The sequence below is a fragment of the Apaloderma vittatum genome, unplaced genomic scaffold, assembly GCF_000703405.1.
Source record: "Apaloderma vittatum isolate BGI_N311 unplaced genomic scaffold, ASM70340v1 scaffold6411, whole genome shotgun sequence".
Taxonomy (NCBI): Eukaryota; Metazoa; Chordata; class Aves; order Trogoniformes; family Trogonidae; genus Apaloderma; species Apaloderma vittatum.
Genome location: NW_009698400.1, coordinates 24916 through 44998, shown reverse-complemented (window position 1 = coordinate 44998; position 20083 = coordinate 24916). Strand labels below are relative to the sequence as shown.

Sequence of the window (20083 nt, the reverse complement as noted above, 5' to 3'; positions counted from 1 at the left end):
AGCTAGATAAATGCCTAATCTAAGGGAGCCAGTGCCGTTTGCATAGTGGTCCATGCTGTTCCTGAGACAGCTACAGCAAAGCTAGCTTCATCATGTACATATGCTGCAATCTCGCCTCCACTTATGCAGATGTGTGTGGTCTGAGTAATTCTCTGATAGCCAGAGAACTGAGAAAACTTCAGGTTCTTGGTTTAAGTGGAATAGCATGAGTATTTGATTTTGGTGTGTGAAGAGACTACCTCATTTGCCAGAGCAAGGAAAGAAGCGTGGTATTTCCAGGTTTAAAATATACTAGATTCTTTTCATAATGCTTCAATAAATAAGATGATTGCAGTGAAAAGACTATTTACGATTGTTTTCTCAAGTGTGGCCCAGGTCTGTGCATGGAGTGTCAGCAAGGAGCAGTTTCCTGACAAGCAAACAAGCTGACAGTGCTTAGAAACTCCCTTAGAGACACGAGTCCTTTGTTTTGTTTCTCACTTCACAACATGACAAAGAGGAAGAATTTAGGTGGAGCTGATGTATAGGGAAAACATGCCATGATCTTCCTTCAGTTTTCATCCTGGGAACACGAACGACAGGGTTGCAAAGACTATGAAGAGCATGCTCCTTTTACTCATTTTGCTGGGAGTAGTATCTGGTAAGAATATGATTTCATTATGCTGCTAAAATTAGAACACTGTTGGCTGTTTTACTTTCTCTTGGGAGCTTTATAAAACATACTTAGGGATCAGACACGGATGGAAAAAATCAAGTAACAATTATTTTCCTACTGAAATAGATTGGGCTCTGTGGTTACAGCAGAATAATGGAGAAGAGAATATCACTCCTTGCTAAGATGCTTTACTGGATGAGGCACTTTGTGTGCAACAGCTACTGCTCAGTGTGACAGTGTTGGAGTGGGAAAGGAGGTCAGCTCTCCAAGAAACAAGATCCAGTATTAATACTCCAGTATTCTCCTTCCAAATACTGGTAACATTACTTTTTGATGAAGTAAACCAAGTAACCAAACAAGACAAAACAGGAAACTTGTGGAGAATATTAGTAAGGTAGTATCACTATCTTTACCCAGTGCAAAAACATGGGAGATTCGGCCTGAAAGTGTTCAAGGCCAAGTTCGACGGGGCTTTGAGCAACCTGATCTAGTGGAAAGTGTCCCTGCCCATGACAGGGGGGTTGGAATCAGATGATTTTTGAGGTCCCTTCCAACTCAAACCATTCTATTATTCTATGAATATGTGCACATTAGCAATGTAAAGCAGATATTCAAACCACACTTTGTGTGGCTCATGGGGCATTTGGTGTTGCTTGTAGTGAAATAGCTGCTCATGTAGGGTCATTTTGCTCTCAAGGAACTGAAAGAGTTCTGCCAGCCCTCAGGAACCTGACAGTGTTTGGTGGTTTTCCTGATGTCCCCGAAACTGTGATCAGGACAATGCATTGTGAATCTCAGCTTTCCCCGAGAACCAGCATTTTTCTAACCTGCATGTTTGTGGAGAGAGAAAAGCTTGAAGGTGTGTCTTGAGCACACTGTAAAGACTGACAAATCACAGATAAATAAGGCTTAAATATACATATGCTTCTCAAAGCCAGTGTCCTGATTGCTTTGTCTTGGATTCAGCATTTGTCAGTGCTTGGGGTTGGTAATTCTGATAAATAATGTATTAAATTGCTTCAGGCATGTTTTGTTCTCTGAAGTAAGGAGATAAGCAAGAACTTTTTAATATGGAAGGAGTGCTTTTGTAAAATCAATTGGAAGAAGATGTTTAGTTGCAGTACCAAAAATTTCCGTTAAAAATAAAGAGCAAGAAGTCAGAACTTGTAATTTAGAAAGACAAATCTTGAATAAACAACGAATGAAATCTTTAGCAATAATATAAAAATAGCAACTCCTTTCTATAATTCTAAATGTTACAAATTATTTCACTGATTTTATGTATAGCTTTCGTTAAGGAACTGTGTCTTGCAGAGGGAACTGGATTCATCAGGTACTGTCCACAAGAGATTATATTCGAAATTCATCTCCACTTATCAAAATATATTCCCAGAAGCCCCTCTCAGCTCAGTCTCATTTGCATGGGTGATTTTTGTCAATGCTGTTTTCCAGAATCTATAACACTGATAAAGATTCAGTCTTCCTGCTTCCCCTGTAACAGTAGCAGTTAGTATAACCAGTAACAGCTCAGCTGAACTCAGTCCTACTGGAATGTCTGTGTGACCTGTTCAGATTAGCTCTTACAGGCAGTTCCCACTTCACAGTCTCCCACATCCCAGCCTGTACCTCACCCACCCACAGAGAATCTCCAAGACCTTTTTTTCCATAAATGTCAAAGTAATCACATCCAGATTAGCGATCCATGTACTTGCTGTAGCTGGAGTGTGGGAGTGTAGGAACCTCCATGCAGCTGTGGAGAGGCTCTGGGAAAGTGCCTCAGCTCTGCCTCTTACCAGTGAGCCCCTGTGATCAGAAAAGCTCTTGCCAGAGGCAAACTCTCTCACCACAGCCTAGTATGGCTGGTTTGATGAACAACATCTCCTGTACTCCTTCCTTCTCCTCCCCACAGTGCAGTGAGTCTTGCAGGCTGCAAGAGGAAGAACTGAAGGTGTCTGACGGAAGGTGTCTGACGGAGGCATTCAGCTCTAAGAAGTGCTCCAGGAAACACTGCAAGGGGAAGAGCCTCCTGGGGTGGGATGCAGGAAGAAGAAAGACTGTAGGATCCCATGCTTTGTCTTGTGTACTCATCTATTGCTATTAGTTTTGCTTCTCACCTAGCAAAAACCTGGGATGCTAAGCCTTCTCTGATCCTATGGGGAACAGATATGTGAAAGGCCAGTAAGAGGAGCAATGTCTATCACATGAAGGTGATACGTGGGCTATTCCTAAAATGCTTCAGAATTTTTCTAGAGATGTAGGAAAACAAGATTTTTTTCACAGGTTGGGGAAAACGTCACTAAGGCTTTTTCTAATGTCATTGGAAAGCATTTGAGCTGAACTCTACCCCTCTAGATTTAAAAGCCCACTGCCACTGGAGGAATGGCCATTAGAGTGACTCTTTAGTAGCTGGTGTGGACTGTCCTTCCCCAGTCACATGAGAAGGGCCTGAGGGAGGCGGTTCTGTCCCACACCCCAGAGGCGTTACAAGGCAGCAGATTTCCCCTTGGTGTTACATTCCCAGGCTCCAGCCTGAGCCCAAGCATCCAAAAGGAAACATACTGCAGCCCTAATGGCCACAGACTAGTTTTCTGCAGCACCTCTTTACTTTGTGGCTGCTCACCAAAAATAAAAACTTCACGGTGATTTTGCTACAGTAATTGGTGGTGTATGAACAGCCTGGTCAGGGGCTTGAGGGAGCAGTATCTGCCTCCCTCTTGGCACACAGTGGATAGGGGTTTGGCTGAACACAGACAGCTTTCTTGGTGTTTTGGAAAAACCAGCAAAGCCCCTCGAAGCAACAGTCAGCCCTGCCGTAGTCTCAAGTTGAGGTACGTTGCTTGTTTAGGGATATGAGCTTACTAAGATGTTTTTTCAGGATATGCTCTGAAAGCTGTCCTGATTTATGTTTTCTAGGCACTCTTCATGAAATAAAGCACAATAGGCCTTTTTAAAAATAACAAAACCCAGAAGCTAAATGACAGAGCAAGTGAAGATTTTGGTTTGGGGAGTCCAGAGGTCTGACGGAGAAGCTAGGAGGTCATGCAAAGCTGCTGGATGCCACAGCAGTCTGTGCTGCTTCCAGGCAGTTTTGAACCATAGAGTTTGGGCCCACATCTCCTCTAAGGGCTGAAGTTTGCTCTTCCATGCTTAAAGCAGAAGACACAACAGCACAGCCCCTGAAGTTGTTGCTAACTCACACTACTCACCAGCCAGGTGTGCACGTGGTTGTCCTTGAAAGAATAAGACGAGAGAAAAAGGAGGAGAGGTGCTGCAGACAGCATAATTCACCAAAAAAAAAGAGATTGCTTCTTTGACATCTAGGTGTGATAGAATGTTCTTTTTGATGTGATTAGTGCACAGGGTCAGCAATTAGCACAGAGAATGAAATGAACTGATAGAAATATATTCGGTTTCTTTACTGAATGCAGGCAAATGATGCAGTAACAACACTACTTTAACAATAGTGCCTCTAGATGACAACAGTGTAGTATGAATCAGATAAAAGATTGATTCTTTTACCATTAGCATTGGTTTTACTAATGTGCAATGCCACCACTCATAAGGAAAAAGAGAATTGGGCCATTTTGTGCTCGTTAATGGCAGCTCTTGGCAAAAGCTGTGTGCTCCTGCTAGCCTAAGATTCCTATAAGTAATTTTACATTCATTTTCATCTTGCAGGAAGAAGAACCCAGTTGCTTAAGGGCTTACCTGCAACAAGCACCGTTGAAGAAAATGCAGCAGCTGGTGTTTCAGTTTATACCTTTAATGTAACAGTTTCTCCATTGTCTTCTGAAGGCGTTGCAATACTTCCTACCATAGTAAATTCAAATCCTCTTACAGAGGCTTTTGATATTGAATCAAAAGGAAATCTTGAATACAGGGTGAGTTTTACATTTAGCTCTAGCAATGTTCAGTCATGTAGGCTGATGTCTCTTTGAATACTGAGCACTGACAGTGCTTAGCATCTCATCTTTTAGTCAGAAAAGAGTTGCAAACGCAGACTGTGGTAGTGTTTGAACATGTTGTAATAGATATGACAAATGAACAGCAATAGTGACTATAATTTTTAATTGCATCTAGGCAAAAAAACCCTGTCACAATAATTCCTTTCATTCTGTGGTTGAAAAAAGTAGGAATTTTTGGAAAATAGGAGGTGAAAAAGGACATATAATACCTGTTTCTGTTTTTAGGATTTGTCCATAGTTTTCCAACTTAATTTATATTAAGTCATTGTGAATTTCAAGTGTTTTATTTAAACCACATGCAGCTTCTGTTTGGCCACTCTCATTTAGAATTAAAATGACTTCGAGTCACTTCCAAAATAGAATAAGCTGAGTCAGATCAAAGTCATATTTAATTCTGAACAAAGGCTATGACACACGAGGAAGTTTTCTTGAGGTAAGAAGATATCACACTTCCACACATCTGCGATATATTTCTGTCTATTGTGTGCTGCTGTCCTATGGCAAATGCAAAATAATTTCTATTACTTCAGGCTAATTTTCATTGCTGGTTAAATTAGCAAGTATTAGCTAACAAATGTCACTAGCAATCAGTGTTCAGATGCATGATAACTTGTCATCCTATTGTAACTCACCTGTATGTCTGAGCCTGAACAGGGACACCGAAGAGTGTCTTTAAAAGATACTGGCAGGCACTGAGCAGTGTCTTAAAAAGTTAACTGGAATACATTTTTCTGAGTGTTGCAAAGGAAGTTAAGGTTTTCACAGAACTGATACAAGGGCTCTTTTCTCATTCTCTTTGCTGGTGTTTCTGGGAGAAAATTTGGGGAAAGCAGGACTGTAATCCCAGGCAGTTGCAACTCATTAGTTTGACCTGAGCGTAGGGAGCAGCTCTTCCCATGCTCCCAAATCCTGGCTGAGTTTGAAGCCCTGTCATGCCAGCTCTGCTGCTTCTTTAGGTGCTTCCCAGCTAGATCAGTGCAACAGTCAAAAAAAACTCCCAAGAAAGCCTTTTTTTCACGTGTGAAGCGTAGGATGTGGCTGCAGAAACTCCTGAACTGGGTCAGCTGAGGGGATGTAACAGGCAGAAGGAAACATATACATCCCTTAAGCTGTCTTTGCTGGCAGAATTTGTAATATGGGACTCTCTTCTAGGCTGTATTTTGGCATTTTGAATTAAAGCTATCCCTTCTGCTGCAAAACATAACCCTTTTTTATTCCTGCTTGCTCCTGTCCCTTGCCATCCCTATGGTGTGCAGCAAAAGCCTTTTCTGTAGCTACTTGTTGAGTAGGACTGAGAAATTAATCTGGAGGAAAAATAACCCAGCAGATAGAGAAAAGGTCTCCTTGATTTTTGTCACGTCAGGGATGATGGAGAAATTCTTGTGCTAGAACAGTGCAGAGAGTGACACAAAAATGAAAATGAATGACCAAGAAAGGTGTAGGTTAGAGACAGCTTATTCCAAAGTGCCAGTTTGAATTCATTTCGTACCACAGCCCTGTTACCAGAATGGCCTGTGAGCCTCTGTATGTCTTGCTTGAACTGTAGCTGTTTTCAGGGTTTCCTAACTCCCTCAAGGGACTGGAACAAAGAGGTTGGGCCCATTCATACCATTCATGAGAATATCACAAAGAAAGCTACATACAAATTCTGCAAGTTAGCAGTCAAGTGCTAATTCCAACTCATAAGGCAAGGATAAATACGTGATAGTTCTTAGTTCATTTATTTGATGAGCTTTGCTACTTCTAATTATTTATGCATTTACTGCTGTTGTAGCAAGCCAAGGCAATCTCCAATTTCTTGATATTTTGAGATTTCTGAGAAAGTCACAGTTTCTGTGATATGAGCCCTGCTCATTCCTCCTTCCCTTCTTGTTTGAAGAATCCCATGGGCAGAGATGTGTTTAATGCATGAAAACATACTGCTGCCTGAAACTACCTTCACGCTGTTACTAATTCTCCCTCTGCATCCCAGGAGTGGAGAGGGGAGCAGGGAGCAGGGAGCAGTGAAATTCTCCGGTGGAATGACGGATAGACAGTTATGAGGTGACTCTAAACCTCTTTTCATGAAGTCTGCAGCTGCTTCAGGTGTGTACAGTGCTGTCTTTAGCAGTTGTGTTACTCCTACCTGGAGGAGAGGTGAATTGTGGCTCACAGCCTACATTAGTAGCAAGCTGTTTTCAAAAGCAAGCTAAAAAGAGACCATCTACATTCTCATCTTCACTTGCAAGGTCTCTATATAAAGGAGGGTGGACGATATTGCGTGGATGAGGCATTGAAATGGGCTGCCCAGGGAAGTGGTGGAGTCACCATCCCTGGAAATGTTCAAAAAACATATAGACGTGGCACTTTGGGATGTGGTTTAGTGGTCATGGTAGTGTTGGGTAGACAGTTGGACCAGATGATCTTAGAGGTCTTTTCCAACCTTAATGATCCTATGATTCTATGTGTATTTAGGCAGTCTGGTTGTAGTTACACCACCCATGAAAATATTTGGCTGCAAACTGGAGGGGTAATCCCCAGAGCACATTTCTGCTTTAGAATTGGACAGTTTCTGATTTTGAATTAATTGCACCTGTTTACTGTATTTAGATCTTGGGCAAACATTCATTTTGGACATTCCCACTGGTGTTACAAGTTTTTGTAGAGTGTTTTACCTGAGTTAGCATCACTTTCATGGGAAACTTCTATTTGTACAATACAGGAGAGAAGAGGATCACCCAGGACACCGTTGTTTACTCCTGCAATATTGTAATAAAAAGATCCACAAGGTTCCAGAGAGCAGCTGGTTTACATACCAGAAGGCACAAAAAACAGTTGTGCTTCTGTTTACTCTCCTCTCACTGTCTGCTAATTGGCTCTATTTTGGCTTCTCTCTTCTAATTGCGCTGACATCACTTTGGTATTTGTCCTCTGGCCATGACATCTCATCTAAAATCAAAGTTTTATTTCATCATTTTCCTTCTGCATCCTCTCCCCCACTCTGACACATTCCTTATCACATTTGTGAGCTCCAGATCTTCTCCTTCTCCAGTTCCACAGCACCCTGATACTGTGTTTAAGCTTCACGTTTTTTAAACTACACAGCAAATTTAAGAGTCACCTTTTCTTTTCTTGTCCAAGAAAGGAAACATCTTCTTTCTTTATTAGCTTCAACAGTGGAGATTGAAGCATACAGCTTTCAGCATGCTGCTATTGCTCTGCACTTCATCCTAAATCCAAAATGAGTGTATTTAATGTTTTTTTTCATGGAATGTCAGTCTTCTGCTTATACATATTCCGTATTAAGAGCTGGAAGCCTTTTAAAAAATCCAATACAACAAAGCAAATGTTTGCCCTATCAATCTTACAAACCTGAAGGCCTATGTTATTCTTTTAGTTCAGCATTTTCGCTAAACAGTTCTCATCCTCCTCTCATACAGTGTATTTGCGCAACTCCCTTCTCTCAGTGGTTTCTTACAAGTGTTCTCTCAGACACAGCCTGTACAAGGAAGGGGCTGGTACCTGCTAGACTACGGTCTCCTGCCCCCACACGCCTTATTGCAAGTCAAACATCTTCCCCCGGTGCTCCTGACTCACAGAAATGGTGAAGCTGTCCTTGTGTCCTGCATGGCTTCCTCACAGATTTCAGTCTCATCACATCTTGACTGCTCCTGGAGCTTGATCTGGAAAACTGAAGACTTGACACAGACAAATATCTGCAAGATGTAGTCCTGGCCTTGAAGGCAAAGCGTTGCCTCTGAGACAAGGCAACTCCTTCCAGGATTTCTCCTCCTCAAACTGTCCCTTACACAAGAGGTCCTTGAGTTGCTCCATGAGGCCACAACATTTTGGTCTTTCCACTCTGTTCTCTCCACATTTCTGCACCAGACAAGAAATGTGCCAGCAAGTAGAATATGATCTGAAATACTCGCTGCTTTCTGACGGAAAGCATCCCTTTACTTGTATTCACTCAGATAGACTGTAACTTACCTCTCTTGCATCACGTACTAATAGTAAATTCTTTTTTCTTCTTCTTTTCAGGTTGTTACTACTGGAAACCCTGTCCTAGATTATGAAACTATGCCAAAGAGCTTTGATTTACAGATTTTCGTTGAAGATACAACTGGGAGAACTGACCTTAACACACTGACTGTCCAAGTAATAGATCAAAACGAACCTCCTGTCTTTCGAGGAAATATGGCAATTCAAAGTAATATAATGGTGGTATTTGAGAAGAACAATAATTGAAAAAGATGATATCAAATTAAAAAAACTAGCTGTGTATAGTACCTGTAGCTAATATGGTCTAAGAATTTTCTGTTAGGAAACCGAGAGAGGAGCAGAACAGTGCTTTTATCAGAACTTTTTTATACAAAAGTATTTGCTATGCTTCACCTCTGGAAATGCCCTTTTAGTTTTCTTAAAGATTTAAACATTTCAAAGCACCTGAAGAATTGAAAAAAACCCAACACTTTTTTATACTAAAATATATATTCCTTTTTTAATGAGATTAATACCTACCTAGAGGTATGTATTAGAAACTTGAAGTTTGGTGGGGATATAAGCATTGAATAAGGGCACGTGTTTCAGTATTTTGTGGAAAACTTGACTGATTTAGAGAAGCAAGATATATTTAAATAAGTGTATATTGTGTATATGCAAAAATTTCTAAGGGAAAACAACACAAACATGGCTCTGCCAAAGTTTTACACTTGTATATTTCATTTGCGCCTGCATGTGAGAAATTAAGCAGAAAATCGGTTTAAAGAGTGAGATCTCAAGAGGTTGTGATCTGTGGTGGTGCAAATGGAAAGAGGAAAAGAATTCTGTCTCCTGTGTGGGACAGATGGTGTTAACCAGGTTTATTTTCAGACTGTGGGCAAAGGTGCAACAGAGAGGAGTGTGTGGTAGCCTTAGGAATGAGGCTGCTGTGTCCAGACTCCAACTGTCCTCAGTGCAGGCTTTGTTTGCTGTGCAGTACCTAATATGAGGGATAACATCACCAATAAAAAGATATGAAATAATTGTATTACTCTCTGAGCGATCTTATCTTATCTTATCGTATCTTATCCATTTACTTATGAGAGGGACCCGGAAAAATTGTACTATGAGGTGATAGAGTATAGTGGTGTATTTGTTATGTGTTCACAGACAGAACAGTTCAGGTAGTAAGTAAAAATATGCTCTTTTTATTTCATGAGGTGCTGAGAGTCTGTCTGAAGTCTTAATATTCTAACAGCACCGCACAGAAGAGCATTCAATAATTCAATATTCATTTTTTTAAAAAAATGTGAGAATATAAAAATGTGATCTGTTTGTGGTAGGTATTCAGAACTGGCTTCTGAACCCCTCCCTGATCTGGACTAGCAGCAGGATTATGTAGGCTGCGATTCACAGACCTTGGAGCGGTCAGTAGCAGCTCCAGCCTTGACCACTGCTTGCTGCAGAAACAGGGCTTGTCTGCCCAGACAGGTTCAGGCCAGGCCTGCTCAAATTCAGCCCGTTTCACTAACACCTTCTAAGCACATCGATGCTCCTGCTTCTATACAATACTTAGTTTGTAAAGCAAATTAGCTTCCCCTAGGGAAGAAGCTGTGTCATCTTCTCAGCGTAGCTGGTGTCTTTCGTACCATGGGTGCTGCTGGAATCTAATAATAATTAAATGTGACACTTCAGGGGATCGGCACAGCATGAAACACACTCTATGTGGGAGCTTGTTAGAAATAAGTGCATCAGCTTAACTCTCAGCTAGAGCTGCCATAAATTGGTGAGCACAGATGTCTGATCTGTCTAACTGTGTGGCTTTAGTTAACAGTACCAGCTACAATTAGACACTAATTGTGCATTCGTTAGTTATGAAAAAGCATCTCCCTCTCATTAAACTTTATATTCATATTGCTATCCTCTGGGAACAACTCATTATGCTGCTCTGGGATTCCCACTGCTCTGATGAGAAGCAACAGTCAGCAGGGGTCACAGTGGAAATTAATAGTCCAGAAAAAGCAGGGCCAGCAGACATAAAAGGGCATAAAGCAAATAATGTGATCTAAAGATCTGTTGTTCTCTTAATCGCTCTACCCAAGGAGAGATAAGCCAGTTGCCAGTGGCCCAGTATGGATAGCCCAGCTGTGAGAATTCCTGGTATAGAAAGAAGTACACCTTGCTCTCAATTAACACCTTTAATAGGGCAAAAATTAAGTCACCACAGACCATCCACTATTATTTACCTCACAAGTGTAAAGGAAAAGCAGAAATGAAGCAGAAAGGTCCTGAGCTCTCCTGGCAGGAGACGAAGGGTAGGCAGGGGGAGTATGGCTATGAGGACCTACCACAGAGCTATGTTCTCCCCGTCCGTGTAGCAAGGAATGACACAGGTGTAGCCCAAATGCATAATTTTACTCCATACCCTGTGAGGAGTTCAAGATAGGCCCTATGTAAAGACTGGCCTTTCTCCTGCAGGCACAATTCATACTGCAAGTCACAGTGACAGTTGCCTGTTTACAGATATGCCATTGGTTTCTTTTTATCTTTTGAGCATTTATGCTCTTTGTGATGATTTTGGAATTAGGCTTGTGAAGTGAGAAGATGCAGCAGGCGCTAATATGTCTCGACAGCTTCAGTGTATCAGAAGTTTGCTGCTGTGTCCTTTATTCTTACCCAATTAACGCTGAGTACACTTATATCCACGCAGCTGTAACTATCTATGTCTTGGAAGGAACACCTCCGGAATGCATTTACCAAATTGATGCAGCTGATCCTGAGAATGCTGATCTCAAAGTAAGTTGTGTTAAGGAAAAAAACGCACAAACCCAAAACAGAAATGATATAATCCGAAATGCTAATTGCCAGCGCCTTTCAACAACTTCCTTCCTTATCAGAAACACAGGAGAAGGTTAGTCAGGAAAAAAAGAAGCATTTTCAATAATAAACTAAGAAAATTGAGCTTCAATGTTTGGACATAAATTATATTTTGAGGTCTCAGCCTTCCATATGAAAGGGATACTGAAAGCAGCTTGGTACAGTTAATCAGAGACACAGTAAAAATTGTGTTTATTGTTTTTAAACAGCTTGCAACTCATTTCCTGTAGATGAAAGTGACTAAAATTAAATAAAATGTTTAACCTTCTGCATTACAATAGAAGTTCTTTTAAATGAGACAGTAAGGAAATTGAATCTCAGCTTTTTGACAATCCTAGTGCAAACTGCGACCTTTAGTTAAGAAAATATGTTACCTGATCTGCAAATACTCTTGATATCAGCAAAAATTTCTAGAAAGTGATGTCTGCTTTCAGAAAGGAGAAAAGTAACTGCATTTACCTAAGAATTGTTTTGTAGCTTTGCTTCATTGTCTTTAGCTTCATAAAAAACAGCACTTCAAGAACTGAACCTGAAGATGCTACTTCAATGTGCATTGTTCAAGAGAGCATTAGCTTGAGCTCTGTCCTCAGGCTTTGCTCAGTCAAACCACCAAACCTGAGCCGATGAGGAGGGAAGCAGAGGCCTGGGGGTCTAGGCTCTGCTTTGTTTCTGAAAGCAACAGCAGTATGTTCCACACAGCTTCTAACCCCTGAGGAATCTCGGGCATAATAAGAAGCTGCAAATATGGAAATGCTGGGCAACAGGTAAAATAATAATCCAGAAAGGGAATTTAGACAGGCCAACCGGCAAAAAAAAAAATGCTAAAAGAATTGTGATCACCTAGCTGCCTTTTAAAAAGCAATTTCAGTGAAATCTATCATTGCAGGAGGGAAGTTTTTTCAGTTAGCTCTCTGTACCTTCTGGTTTTTTGTTTTGTTTTGTTTTTTTTCCAAAAGGTTACACTAAAGATGTAACCGTTTGAAAAGGGTGCTGCTCAGTGGATTTTGCAGATAACTTGTATGGTGCATGACCCTCTGATGTTGCACGTGCCAGACTTCATGGGTATCATTAACACCTACACTAGCAAAAGAAATGTCCTGGAGGGTTATTGGTGATGGCTTGGCACCTGGAAGATAGCAGGGAGGACATGGTGGTTATTTAGTAGCTCTCTCATGGCCTTTCTCTTTACTGTGTGTGGTATTGGGGTGCTCAGCTCCCTCCCACAGCCGTGCCCTGGTGTGGTTCCCATCCGTGCTGTGCAACACACAAAGTGGCTGCTGCTACATGCCGTCGCTGAGCAGATGCATTAACGCTGGGTTGTTGTGCACATCCTTCAGCCTCACACCCTCATGTACTCTGTGAAAGTCCACTATCCCCTATTTGCCGTCTCCCATCATCTGGACCCCCAAACTTCTTTGCCTCATCCACAGCTCTTATGTCCCTCACTCCTTCTTCTCTCTCTTCTCCTTTGTGCCTGTATTCTGCTGCCACCACAAAGCCAATTTTTGTCTATGGTGCTGTGACTCTGCCGACCAGCCTCTATATTAGATTTTCATTGGAGGCCTGTAGTTCTCAGAGGTAAAAAATGATGAAGGCTTTAATGTAGCTCAGTGTCTGTGACTCTCCACTGGCCGGCAAGCAAAACCCATGCAACAAAGTTTGAGCTGCTTCGGCTCAGATGATCAGGGCTTGTGCTGGCATCTGTATGCCAGCACTCCCACTACACAGAGTTTAAGACAAATGCTGTGCTGTAACTGAGTCCGTTCATTCTACAAGGCAAGGAACAAGTGGAGGGATGTTTCAAGACACACGGACTAATTCTTGGATCTCTTCATTTCAGTACTCGCTGCTCCCTGCATCAGTGCCATTCCTGGTCTTGGAAAGCGGAGCCATTTTTTCCACAAAAGAATTTGATTATGAGTATGATCCACATTGGTGAGAATGTATTTTATTCATGTGGTCTATTAGCTTACAGAAGGCAGAGACATGTTTTCCTGGATAGCCACAGAATGATTCTTGTTTTGTTTTCTTACTTAACAGTTACTTTCTAAACATAACAGTGACAGATCCAGACGGACTCAACTCAACTAAAACGGTGAATATAAATATAGTTAACGTCGATGATGAAAGACCTTACTTTACCACGTGAGTGAAAAAACTTCCTTTGTACTCAAAAAATGGATGTTTTCTCAGCTTTATTGCTCTGGCACCACCGAGAGGGTACAACGTAAGGGCAAGTATATATAACAACAAAGTACTACTTAAACCAGTATTTTAGTTTTATGATTCCTGTTCTTTTACTGGAAAGCTTTGCCCTCATTTCCCTCTTTTATTCTTATTTATACTCTTAATAGTTTCAGTTTTCCAGGTTCTGCCTTCATGCTAAGAACAGCCAATCAAGCTTGTTGTACTTGTTAGCATTTAGAGAGGTTAAATCCACACAAAGACCTTTGGACAAGTTCAGGCAAGGAGATGCATTTTACCCTGTGTGAATACAATCATAGCGAATTTAACCCTCATGCAGATGTGCATTTCACCATAATGATGTTTATTCATGCAGAAATGTCTAGACATAAAAAGGTCTCACTTTTTATCTGTCTTCCTCTTCTTCCCGGACACACTTGTAAACAATCCTGGTGATCTTTGAAACGTTGTCTCTTACTGTGTCACAAGCAGGAAATTGGGTCATAACACACAAGTCAGAAATAGCTTTTGAAATCTAATAAAGTTTTAGTTGGAATCAGGAATATTGTTGAAATTCTGGGAAAATGGGGAAGGGTATACATGTGCATGTTTTGTGGTGGAAAGCACGATGGACAATTGTTTCTGAAGCAGGAGCTTGACAGTTATGACAGTTGACCTGATCCAGTTATTGATTTATCTTTGTCACTTGCATGAGGCACTGACTGGAGTCAAGACACTCTATGTCTTCTGATCCTGAGGCTCTACAAGATCCTTGCTGAGAGTATTCACAATGGCTACTCTCCTGCAATTTATGCAAAGGAGAAGAGAGTGTAGCACCTGGGCCATCCCAAGAGGTTTCCAGCCGCTCGTCTGGAACAATCTTCTGGATGTTCCGTGGAGCCAGAGCAATGCACAGCTCCTGGGTTGAGGCCAAGGATCTGGACCTTGCTGGCTTCTGAACAAATATAAGAATGAAAAGTTAGAAAAGTTAGAAACAGACACGGGGGATTTTTTTGTTGCTACTTATTTAATACATGAACCTCATGTTTGCAATAATCAGTAAGTTAACAGCTCACTCTATGTTACTGTACTGCTACAAGTAGGAGGAATCCTCTTCCTGGTGCCAACATTTGCACATTGTGTTCTAGTCTGATTATTTCCTCCAAATGCTGCCATTTCTATTTATTTATCCTTATGTCTGGAATGCTAAAGGGGCTCTTTTAAATATTTATCTACTTGTTTGAATTAGTGAAAGCTGTGGAGACTTGAGCATCCAGAACAACCTAAGGTCCAAGGCTCAGTTCTCATATGACACAAACAAGGTCTGATATTTGTTTGAATCTTTTCCCTTTTAGATTGATACTGCAGACTGAAAATCACAGCTCACTTTGTAAAGAACTTTAGATTAAATTACACTTCATAGTCTGTCCTCAATATGCACATACGGCCTCTCCCCTGCTAAAATATGAGCTGCATGCTGGGGCTACGTTCTTTCTGACACTATAATAATTAGTGCTGGGGTGGGAGCTGGAGAAACTTGACGAGTTAGCAAACCTTCTTTATTTTCTCCGGATCAAAGCTGTCAAAAACAGAGTTTCAAAGGGTCCTTTTAATTGTTCCCATAGTATATGCAAGCACATCTGTTTTTGGTGTTCACAACACTACATTGGCATTCTGCCTTTTGAAATTCTGGCTGTTAAAATCAATGGAAAACTTGTGGAGTCAGGAAAACAGAGGAGGGGACAAGAAAACAAACATATGCTTCCTTCATAATTACATTGCAGTGCCTAAAAGGTCTGCTTGAACTGTTCTGGAAGAAACCACTGGCAGGTGGCAGACAGATGGACAGCAGGACACAGCCCAGACGTAGCTTCATAGGAAGTGGCCCCAACTCCTCCCCAGCTGTACTAGTACTCAGTGCTGCGGGGATGTGCTCAGTAATGTCCCGCTTCTTCTTGAGACATCTGGTGGGGACAGGACAACAGCCTGCACAGGGTGCAGGAGGGCTGGTAGTGCTGTGAAGGTGGAGCTGTGGTGAGTTTGCTGTCCGCAGAGAGGTCGGAACAGAGTCCCTGTGCCTGTAGGGGGTTCCTACTTTGATCCCAAACCAGTCAGAGCTGCTCTCTTATTCCCCAGTGATCAGAGAGGCATTTTTGGGTGACGTTTTTGGTAGCAGTGGAGGAAATCTGTTGCTATTTGTTTTGTATCTGAGTGACTCTGGAGGCAACATGAGAACAAGAAAGGAAAAGATCCAATGCCAAGAGCGAGATAGAAACTTAATATATACACTGACTCCACTGGCTATAATTTAGTTTTTTGTACTGGGAAAACCCTATGTGATTTCTCTCCTGTATGTTCTTCTCTTTTCATATGAGCTGATAAAGTAGTTGAAGATGTCATGTCTTCTCAGCCATTTTTAAAATTGCAAGTGGAGACCTGGAGGCGTGGGATCTTCTGTTCTGTCTCTGCAGACAGAACCAACTCCTGCTAAGTGCCCCAAGTGCTCCATGATGTTGGTTTTCAGGGGACAATGGAGGGCTCATGCTTTCCTACGCTGTGGACTACAGACTAATCAATTAGACAAATTAAAATGTGCAAAAATTATTCAGTCTTGAAACATACTCCTAATGCATTTCTGAACTCCTGAGAACCTTCAGCTCCATTTGATTTCTAGAAGCAGCAGATATTTGTGTGTTTGTGTGTTTCAGTAGTACAAACCAGCCTTCATAAATTCCTTGCACTAGTTTTGTATGCTTGCCCATGCCTGCTTTTTGCATGTGGTTTAAGTACTGTAATCATCTGACTGCGTACCTATGCGAACATGCAACTGCAACCATTATAAGCAATCCTGCTCATTTGCCTGCCAGACTATATCTGAGCTATAAAACTCACTTAATTCATGGGAAATTTGGGAGCACCGACATACCAAACAACAGCAGTAAAGAACCATTTTCTCCGTGTAAAATGAATCAGACAGACAGATGTTGTTGGGAGTTTGCAGCATGTTCATCTGTTGGGCACCCACAGGAGTGCTCCTCCCTGCCTCCACCTACTGCAAGGGCAACTCAAATTTTTACTAACACTGTTGTCCCCCAAAAGCCTCCAGCATTCATTTCAAAAGACAACTAATTACATTACTGCTTCTATGGTTTTGTTTTTCACTTGCAAAATGAAGGAATTAAAGCAAGTGGCTTTACAAGCTGGTGACTCTCTGGGGAGATTGACCGCATGACTTATCAGCCTCTTCCATCTTCAGCTTCTATAATTCTGTGAAAGTCAAATTGTTTTTACCGTGAAAAAAGTTGCAGGGGAAGGACACTTATCGGAGTGGCTCTGTCATGCTTTGTGACCACGTACCAGTTCAGCTATTGCTACTTGTCCAGCTGGCAGAATCAGGGACTGGGATATTTGCCCCGACATGCAAGGAGCCATCTCTGAGCCCCACATGGCCATGGCTCTGCTGCTACAACTGGCTGCTCAGCTAAGTCTGTAAGCAGCTGCCCTTGCAAACACAGATGTGCTCTGTTGAATTCTGTTTTATCTTATAGAAGACAAAGAATTTACAGGATTCCAGAAGAGCAAAGCCTGGGCACCATTGTTGCCAATATGACAGCTAAAGATCCTGATGATGAAGACTCTCTCAGCAGACTTTTCTACAGCATCCAGTCTCCTAACAGATATTTCTTCATAAATCCATGTAAGACCAAAATAAAAAACAAACAGTGCCTTCTGACACCCCCCCAAAAAAGAGAAAGACTTTGGAGAAAATGTTTTTTCCTTAGTTTTAAATTAGTGTACTTTATTCTGTGGCTACCCTTGGAAATAAGAAGTGCTCAGTACATTACAAGGGTCAAATTCTTTGCTCAGCTGACCAAGATTCAGTAAGATATCTTGAATAAAGTAGAACAAAGGTGACTTCTTGACAAATATTGACTTATGGCTAGAGGGTGACAATCTCTTGGGTGGAAGAAAGATTAGCTGCCTTCTTTTTAATCCCTGAGGACTGCTGTGACCCTTCTGGGCCTCTTGAAACCAGTGCATGTAGTTAGACCACAGTGTCCTCTCTCCTGCCTGAAATCTGCTTTAGCACTCAGGTGCACAGCAGATCTGCAGCTCAGCTTCATTGCTTGGTTCATGACTCTCCTGAGGCAAGGCAATACAACAGAGTCCTCTTTCTCATACTGTTCCTATCTCCTCCTATTTGCTGGGGTGCACACGCCAGTATTGTGCTGCGCCACAAAAACCTTCTGGTTTTGACCAGAGGCTAACAGAAGTGAAAAAAATAAATAAATTAAGCAAATGGCTAACCAGTGCACTTGGTGTGGTCTGTCACAGTTAAGAGTGTGAGTGGAATTAGAGGTGCTGAAGGATGCTTGAACAATGATAGTAGAAAGCAAAGCAGTTTTACTAGCTAGAGAGCAAGGACAGCACAGGCATTAGCAGCTCTTTGTCCTTGATGCTCTGCGAGTGCACTCAACTCTGACTTGCACCAGATCTTGGCAAACCTAACTGCTTTCAAGTCCTCTGCTGAGGCCACCTATGGCATATTTTTGAGCAATGAGCATCTGTCCATTAAAGTCTTACACAGAACTTTCAGAGACATTTTGTATCATTCTGAAAAATAACTAAATCAGCCATGGTTTTAGGAGACTTTATTCTGTTGCCTGTCTGCTGAGCTACCTTGTCCTCCCGCATGTACCCCATGAGTGTTCGTTACTTCCCCCCGCGGTGAATATCTGACTTCTGTCTGCTCTCTGTCCAGTGACTGGAGTGCTGCAGGTGACTGGGAGGATTGACCGAGATGCCCTTCCACTGCGGCTCCATCCTAACATCTCATTGACAGTTCGAGTGGAGGACAGTCCCAGCAATGGTCACGCCAGCGAAATGGAGATCATAATCGTTATTGATGATATCAATGACAATCCACCAGAATGCAATCCTTCTACCTTCAGGTACTGAAGCACTTCATTGCCTCAGTGTTGCCTTGTTGTCCCAGACCAGTGTGCAGTCTAGAGCACATCAGTTCCCAGACCCATGGCTAGACGTTAAATGGACATTTATCATTAGCCTTTAAAGGTTAGTGTTCACTCTAGGAGCCTAAGGGCACAAAACTCAATTTCCTGACATGTTCAACCTGGAAATTTGGACTAAAAATTTTACACAAGTAATTTCTATATATTTCTTTCAGATACCTAAACCCTTAGGATATCACAATCACATGTTATAGAGTTGCTTTTCTGACCTATACAGATCCAGGATCCTCCTTTCTTACTTTATGCTATACTGCTGGGAATCATTCAGCAGGGAAAGCTTGCCAGTCAGTTCTGGAGTTTCATTTTAAACTTCCTGATTTTCTCTTCTTAATCTCTCCTTGGTGTCCTGCATGGTTTTTGCCTAATGCAATCTGCAAAGTCTTCAGAGTACGGATCATCTTTTGCAGTGTCCTCTGTGCATAGCAATTTAGTCATGGACTTTGTTACGGCTATGAATGCCCTGAGAGCTTTGTGTTGGTCAGGTGGTTTATATTTGCAGATGAGGACATAACATTGACTTCATTTTACAGATGAAGTGTGCCATAGAAAGGCTGAAGTCAAAATTGTCCATCTCAAGTGTCTTATGTACCTGGGCTCTGACCTTTCAGGGTACACCACACTGCATAGTGCAGTTCTTCAGGTGCACTTATGGTGGTTTGACTGTCCTGCAGATAAAAATCCAGCATCTCGAGCTAAGGACTCATGCTATGAGGAGTTTCCAGTTACTGGGTATCTGTTTAAATTGCTTTTTCACTATCTCATAGAAATGTCTTGCGTTTAAATCACATAGTCTTTCACACTGACAGGGAGAGAATACAGTCCTTTGGAGCACTGCTTAGTTATAACATCCATTACAATAATACAACAGTCTCTTCTTTATCTCATGAGCTTAACTTTTGATCTGAAGAAGGCAAAATGCAATCAAATAAAGAACTAGTCTTCTAGGGATTGCAAAAGGGAACAAAAACAGGATTTACTGATGTTTTGGATCTTCATTTTTTTTAAATTTAAATCTCAATTTCAAAAAAAATTAATTGAAACCCTCTGCACCCAATTCCATCATGTGCATCATAGGGACCCTTGCTATCAACAGTGGGGCTAAAAGTGCAACTTTCACAAAACAGCAGAATAGTCCTGCTATTAGTTAAGGAGAAAAGATTGAGCTTCTCATCAGAAGAACATTATAACACACTGAAGAAATGAGTGTTGTAAAGATGTTTTAAAATAGTAATTATTAATTGAACTAATCTTGAACATTGAGATTTCCTGGCAGCTTCTGAAGTTCAGCTGAGTTTCTGTGTTTATGGATTGGATCTGGCTAAGTATTTATGTCCTGCCCATTGCAGGCCTGTTGTCCACCACAGCATATAGACTGGATTCTGGGTTGGTTCAGCAACTGTTGCCTATTT

General features: G+C 41.6%; 1 protein-coding gene across 1 annotated transcript in view; it reads left to right on the top strand.

Annotated features, from left to right (window-relative positions):
* Positions 1-594: 594 nt before the first annotated feature.
* Positions 595-20083, top strand: part of CDHR3 (cadherin-related family member 3) — a gene marked incomplete at its 3' end in the record, with an annotated part of 39034 nt that continues 19545 nt past the window's right edge. The window contains exons 1-8 of the mRNA XM_009877990.1: positions 595-640; positions 4334-4536; positions 8641-8809; positions 11291-11376; positions 13298-13392; positions 13498-13602; positions 17190-17338; positions 18404-18593. Coding sequence (XP_009876292.1) covers positions 595-640; positions 4334-4536; positions 8641-8809; positions 11291-11376; positions 13298-13392; positions 13498-13602; positions 17190-17338; positions 18404-18593 — 1043 coding nt within the window. The remainder of the gene's footprint in view (positions 641-4333; positions 4537-8640; positions 8810-11290; positions 11377-13297; positions 13393-13497; positions 13603-17189; positions 17339-18403; positions 18594-20083) is intronic.